Genomic DNA, 7,438 nt, shown 5'->3' on the forward strand with positions numbered 1-7,438 from the left:
AGAAGTCAAACTTTCACTTTTTACAGACAATATGATACTCTATGTGGAAAACCTGAAAGACTCCCCCCAAAAAACTGATAGAACAGATACACGAATTCAGCAAAGTCACAGGATATAAAATCAATGTACAGAAATCAGTTGCATTTCTATACACCAATAATGAAGCAGCAGAAAGAGTAATCAAGGAATTAATCCCATTTAGAATTGCACCAAAAAGGATAAAATACCTAGGAATAAACCTAACCAAAGATGTAAAAGATCTGTACACTGAAAATTATAGAAAGCTTATGAAAGAAATTGAAGAAAACACAAAGAAATGGAAAATCATTCCATGCTCATGTACCAAAAGAACAAATATTGTTAAAATGTCAATACTACCCAAAGCAATGTGCATATTCAATGCAATCCCCATGAAAATAACACCAGCATTCTTCACAGAGCTAGAATAAACAATTCTAAAATTTGATTGGAACCAGAAAAAAAAAAAACCAAATAGCCAAAGCAATCCCGAAAAAGAAAACCAAAGCTGGAGGTATCACAATTCTGGACTTCAAGCTGTATTACAAAGCTGCAATCATCAAAACAGTATGGTACTGGGACCAGAACAGACACACAGCTCAATGGGACAGAATAGAAAACCAAGAAATGGACACACAAATCTACGCCCAAGTAGTCTTCAACAATGCATGAAAGAATATCCAACGCAAAAAAGTCTCTTCAGCAAATAGTGTTGGGGAAAACTGGACAGTGACATGCAGAGGAATGAACCTGGACCATTTTCATGATACATAACAATGAATCAAAATGAATGAAAGACCTAAATGTGAGACAGGAAGCTATCAAAATCCTAGAGAGGAAAACAAGCAACCACCACTTTGACCTCAGTCACAGCAACTTCTTACTAGACAAGTCTCCACCGGTAAGGGAAGCAAAAGCAAAAATGAACTACTGGGACCTCATCGAGATAAAAAGCTTCTGCACAGCAAAGAAAACAATCAACAAAACTAAACAGCAGCCAATGGAATGGGAGAAGGTATTTGTAAATGACATATCAGATAAAGGGGTTAGTGTCCAAAATCTATAAAGAACTTATCAAACTCAACAAACAATCCAGTGAAGAAATGGGCAGAAGATATGAGCAGGCACTTTTCCAAAGACATCCAAATGGCTAACAGACATATGAAAAGATGCTCAACATCACTTATCATTAGGAAAATACAAACCAAAACTACAATGAGATACCACTTCACACCTGTCAGAATGGCTTAAAAGAACAACTCAGGAAACAACAGATGTTGGTGAGGATGCAGAGGAAGGAAGGGGAAACGTCTTGCACTGTTGGTGGGAATGCAAACTGGTGCAGCCACTCTGAAAAACGGTATAGGGGTTTCTCCAAAAAATTAAAAATAGGGCTACCTACAACACAGCAACCCAACGCTGAGTTAAATAAGTCAGTCAGAGAAAGATAAATATCACATGATTTCACTCATATGTAGAATTTTTAAGAAACAAAGCAGATGAACATAGGAAAAGGGAAGGAAAAATAAGATAAAAACAGAGAGGGAGACAAACCTTAACAGACTCTTAAATACAGAGAACAAACTGAGGGTTGCTGGAGGGGTGTTGGTTGAGGGATGGGCTAAATGGGTGATGGGCATTAAGGAGGGCACTTGTTGGGATGAGCACCACTGGATGTTAAATGTAAGTGATGAATCACTAAATTCCACTCCTGAAACCATTATTACACTATATGTTAACTAACTGGAATTTAAATAACATTAAAAAAAATATTTTAAAAATTAGTATTTACATATATTGTGTAATATGCTAAACATCTTATGGCAACTTGTTTTTTCCCATCACACTATGGTTTTTAAAAGTTGTTCCATAGGAATACAATCCGTGTTGAACAATATTAATGAGTTAATGTTGTAAATAACTTATCCATTACTAAATTTTCCGTATGAAAATATACATCCTTTGAATATCTTCTTGAACACAGGTGTAAGAATTATCAGCTTTCCTAGATATGGGATAACTGCTTTCCAATGATAAAATGAATTTTTCTTCCCTAGCAGTTGGAACTGTCAGACTTTACAGCTGCTCCAAGACGAGGATGGTAATTGAATTTTATTTTAATTTGTTTGAACATTTCTATATTCTTCTATGACTTGTTTTTTTATGACTTGCTAATTCAAGCCATTACTTCCTGCTGGGTTTTTGCTCTACTTCTTAGTGTGTAGGAATCTTCTGTATTGTGAACAAGTGTCCTATTTATATGTGTGCAGCATATACCTCTTCCAGTCCATGATTTGTCGTTCTTTATGTGTATGTTTCATACAAATGTTTTACTTGGTTTCTTTCTTTCTTTCTTTCTTTCTTCCTCTCTCTTTCTTTCTTTCTTTCTAGAGAGAGGGAGAGAGAGTGCAGGTGGGGAGTGGCAGAAGGAAATGGAGGAAGAACATCTTCAGCAGGCTGCACACTCAGCAAGGAGCCCGTCTCTCTGTCGTGGGGCTCCATCCCGCCACCCCGAGATCAGGACCTGAGCCACCCAGGCGCCCCCATACAAATGTTTTAAATTACAAGTAGACAAATGTCACAACATTTTCTCGAATATGTTGTGCACGTTGTGTCTGGATTAAGAAATCAATCCCTAGCCTGATATCATAAACATATTTCTTTTAAAGTTGGTGAAGTTTTGCTTTCCACAGTCAATCCATTAGGACTCATTCTTTGTGTCATTTGTTATGTACGATACCCGGTTGTCCCAGCAGTCTTTACCAACAGTTAGCACAACCACTCCCTGATTCTGAATCAACCATGTCATCTACCGATTGCTAAGAAATACTTGATCTATTTCTAGGCTTTCTGGTCTGTTACACAGATTCATTTGTCAGTCCCTATGGCCAGAGCTAATCCACCACATGAAGTACCAAGGGAAATAATTTCCATAGCTATAGGGCATTCCTCTCTCCTTATGCTCTTCCTATAGTTGTATCAGTTCTTCTTTGCTCTTTGTTCTCATGCATGAATATTTGGGTCATTTTACTAAGGTCCATTTTTAAAAGAAACCTGTGGTATTTTGACAGGAATTGCAACAAAGCCTAGATTAACGGAAGAGAATTGACATATTTAAAACACTAGTCTCCATAAACATTGCTTAAGTCCACATTTTTTATGGTATTCTTCTTGTCCTTCAGCAAAGTTTTGTAATTTTATAATCCAGTCTTGGACTTCATTTTATTTTATTTCATTTCATTTTATTTATTTTATTTTATTTCATTTAAATTCAAGTTAGTTAGTATACAGTGTAGTCTTGGGTTCAGGAGTAGAACCCAGTGATTCATCTCTCTAATCTGACACCCAGTGCTCATTCTGAAAAGTGCCCTCCTTAATGCCCATCACCCATTAGCCCATCCCCCCACCAACTTCCCCTCCAGCAACCCTCAGTTTGTTCTCTGTATTTAAGAGTCTCTTACGGTTTGCCTCCCTCTCTGTTTTTATCTTATTTTTCCTTCCCTTCCCCTATGTTCATCTGTTGTGTTTCTCAAATTCCACATATAAGTGAAGTCATGATATCTGTCTTTCTCTGACTTATGGACCTCATTTCTTAAAATTATTTCTACGTTCCTTAAATTTTCTGTTTCTATGGGGAATAGGAATCTTTTAGAGATAATATTTTGTGACGTATTTTTAAAGTGTATCAACAGTATTGATTTTTCAACATTGATTTATAGCAAATAATTGTTCTGAATATTCTTAATTCATATAGGGAGTCTCATGGGTTTCTTCTGTAGACAATCATATTTTTCTGTGAATTCTTTCCATTTTGTTCTTTTTCTTCCAATTCTTATATGGCAAAAATTTCTTCTAGTGTTCTCTTCCTAGATAGGACAATGCTTCCAGCACTTATGCCAAAGTCTCAATATAAATTCCCTGATGTATATGGATTTTTGCCCAGATTTTCCAGAGATGCCACAGCATCGGCTCTAGCTTACAGCTCCTGCTCTGAGTTCTTTTTCTTTCTCCTACCTCTGTAATACCATTTCTTTCTTTTAGATTTAGCTCTGTGTTTTTTCTTTTCCTTTAATAATTAATATAGATTGTCTATATGTTTTAATAGGGATATACCTATCAACATCAGCTAAGTCTGTCGTGTTACCAACACACTGCCTCTAAAATATTATACTTCTCTACCATTTCAGCGAACCATAATTTCTGAGCCATCCCATTTATTGAACCCTCCCAACCCTGAAATAATATGGTCCTTTGTGTACAGGAGAAAGGGCATTTAAGAGAGAAAATCAAATTCATTTAGGTGCAGAGATTTTTTAAAAATGCATATCATTTTTAGAGGGAGATCATTTTAGCTGCTTCCCCTTGCCAACCATATAATTTCAATGTGTACTATAGGAGACACTGAGAATTGGTAATTAAAGTAATTACAGATAGATTTAATTATTGAGTCCAGGTCTCTTTAGAAAATCTAGTGAATTACTTAGTATATCCTTGACCACAGTAACAAATACATGTAAAATATGCAATAGTTTACACAAAATACAGTTATTTTTCTATTGTACAGTAGTCCAAGTGGGTGTGCCTGGTGGTGGGTAGCTTTCCTGCATGAAGAGCACTAGGGACACAGGCTCATTCCACCTGTGATTCCACCATTCCCGTCAGCCTCCTGGCCATTTACATCCAGCTGGCCCAAGGAGACAGAGAACTTGGAGGAAGAGCAGAACATGGATGGATTGGCTAGAACTCAGTCACTTGCCACACGCCAGCGCAAGGGAGGCTGGGTATGCAATCTAGCAGAATGCCCAGGAAGAAAAGAACAAAGGGGATTCAGGTAATATCCTGGTAGTCTCTAGCACAGTTAGTATGCCTCAGAGCCCAGGTGGATGAAAGGAGGGAACCTTCTTCAGCAGAGAAACAATTAAGAGAGCACTACAATATTTCAGGTAGAAATTGATGGTGGTCAAAGCTAAAGCACTGAAACAATAAGTATAAAATTTATGTACATATAAAAAAGAAAACTTATGTATGAATTATTTAAAAGGAAGAATCAACAAGATCAGGTGTAGAGGTGAGGGATAACCTAAGTGACAATGTCTGGTAGCATCCCTCTTGGGAGAACCCATGAAATAAACCTGGCTATATTCAAACTATTGAGTACAGACATATTGGTGTGTAAACTAATATTCTAAATAATCTCTGGAAGGGAGATGAAAATAAGATATTGTTCTCTTTCTCAAGCATTTTGCTGTCTACTCAGGGAGGATGTGCAGAGGATGAGGCTCAGTCGGACATGTTGGTAGGATAACTGTGCATGGAAATATGGGAAGAAAAGACAGTCTACCCACAGATACCTAGAGTCTACTAAGCAGGAGATGAAGCCACAATGGAGTTGGATGGGTCACCAGAGGATATAATAAAAAGAGGTAAGGCAAGGTCAAAGAGAAAAACTTGATTCCATAAATTTAAGGGTTTGGAATAAAGATAAAATCTATTGAAGGAGGTGGTGAATATCTACTTTCAAAATTGGCTACCTGGAGAGTAAACACCAATTCTTCCTTTGTTACAATCTAACTCCAGTGGTCCTGTGATTTACAACTTTCCATGCCAATGTAGACAGACACTGGTTACCTCCTGGCTCTGGGTTCACCATCAGTCTGGACAGTGGAACAATATCTAATTGTTCACGGTACCCTGGTACTAACCACCCCTTGCATTGGAGAGTTTTTGCAAAGAATCCAAAACACTGTCCTTTCATTTCCATGTGTAATAAAATTATCATGTGATTCTTCCTTCTCCATTAAGTTGTAAGGTATTACAGAATAAAGACTATGTCATATATGACTAAATGGATAAACTGTTTTTCACATATATATAATTTTTCCACAAAGCCTAACAAACTTTCTAACACAGAGAAATTAGGTCCAGTGACAAACAGGGATTTTCCCTAGAACGTATTGGCTATCTATGCATTTAGTAACCCAAGTATAGACACAGCAACCACAGAAGTTAAAAATGTTGGTTTAGAATATCATTACATACAATAAGTTTACTAATAATGCTGGATTCCTCTTCCCTTTCTGCTGAAGGATCCATGAGAGGAGATAACCAGTCCTTTGCCCTTGGTTTCATTCTCCTGGGACTTACTGGTCAGCAACAACAGGAAAATTTCTTCTTCATCCTCTTCCTCTTCATTTACCCCATCACATTGATTGGAAACCTGCTCATCATCTTGGCCATTCACTCTGACATTCGCCTTCACAACCCCATGTATTTTTTCCTTGCCAACCTCTCCTTTGTTGACATCTTATTCTCCTCTGTAACCATCCCAAAGATGCTAGCCAACCATGTCTTGGGCAGCAAAGCCATCTCCTTTGGAGGATGTCTAACACAGATGTATTTCATGATTGACATGTCTAACACAGATAGCTATATCCTGGCTGTGATGGCATATGATCGTGCTGTGGCCATCAGCCGCCCACTTCGTTACACAACAATTATGAGCCCATGGACTTGTGTCTTGCTGGTTGTTGGGTCTTGGGTGGTTGGAAACGCCAATGCCCTCCCCCACACTCTGCTCACAGCTAGTCTGTCTTTCTGTGGCAACCAGGAAGTAGCCAACTTCTACTGTGACACTGCCTCTTTACTCAAGCTGTCCTGTTCTGACATTCACTTTAATGTGAAGATGATGTACCTAGGGGTTGGTATTTTCTCTGTGCCATTACTATGCATCATCATCTCCTACATCCGGGTCTTTTCCACAGTCTTATGGGTTCCATCCACCAAGGGTGTGCTCAAAGCCTTCTCCACCTGTGGCTCCCACCTCACAGTTGTTTCTCTGTATTATGGGACAGTCATGGGCATGTATTTCCGCCCTCTGACTAGTTATAGCCTGAAGGACGCAGTGATAACTGTGATGTACATTGCAGTGACCCCAATGCTAAATCCTTTCATCTACAGTCTGAGAAACCGAGACATGAAGGCTGCCCTGGGAAAACTCTTCAGCAAAAGACTCTCCTCATAACCAAGTGAGGACATATTGAGGAATGCAGTCATCAATTAGGCTGCACTTGAAAATCCAGCTGCAATCCCCTCCCCCTCCAAGAAGCCACTTTTGTTTCCATCCACTGAAGTCTTATCAGATCTTGTAACAGTTTCATGAGACATCCCATTGAGATTATAGATATGTAGATGTAGTGTTCCTTTTTCAGAGTTACAGCAAAGGAATATTGGGATCATGTCCCAGCTACGCTACTGACTAGCACTTCATTTCCGTATCTAAATAATAAAAATAAGAATGTCTTCCTTGTCTGTCATAGGGTGTGAGGGTAACAGTACTTCATGCTTTGAAGGTTGTAAGTCCCTATTGAAATGTCTATTGGACTATTGTCAATTGGACTATCATGCTTCATCATCCCTACTT

The 7,438-nt window shown here is 38.4% G+C and overlaps 1 protein-coding gene across 1 annotated transcript; it reads left to right on the forward strand.

Annotated features, from left to right (window-relative positions):
- Positions 1 to 6,109: 6,109 nt before the first annotated feature.
- LOC125151962 (olfactory receptor 1A1-like) lies at positions 6,110 to 7,039 on the forward strand. The gene has a single exon (XM_047833548.1). It carries the CDS (start codon positions 6,110 to 6,112, stop codon positions 7,037 to 7,039), a length of 930 nt encoding a protein of 309 aa, XP_047689504.1.
- Positions 7,040 to 7,438: the final 399 nt, after the last annotated feature.

Source organism: Prionailurus viverrinus, chromosome E1 (genome assembly GCF_022837055.1).
Source record: "Prionailurus viverrinus isolate Anna chromosome E1, UM_Priviv_1.0, whole genome shotgun sequence".
Lineage (NCBI taxonomy): Eukaryota > Metazoa > Chordata > Mammalia > Carnivora > Felidae > Prionailurus > Prionailurus viverrinus.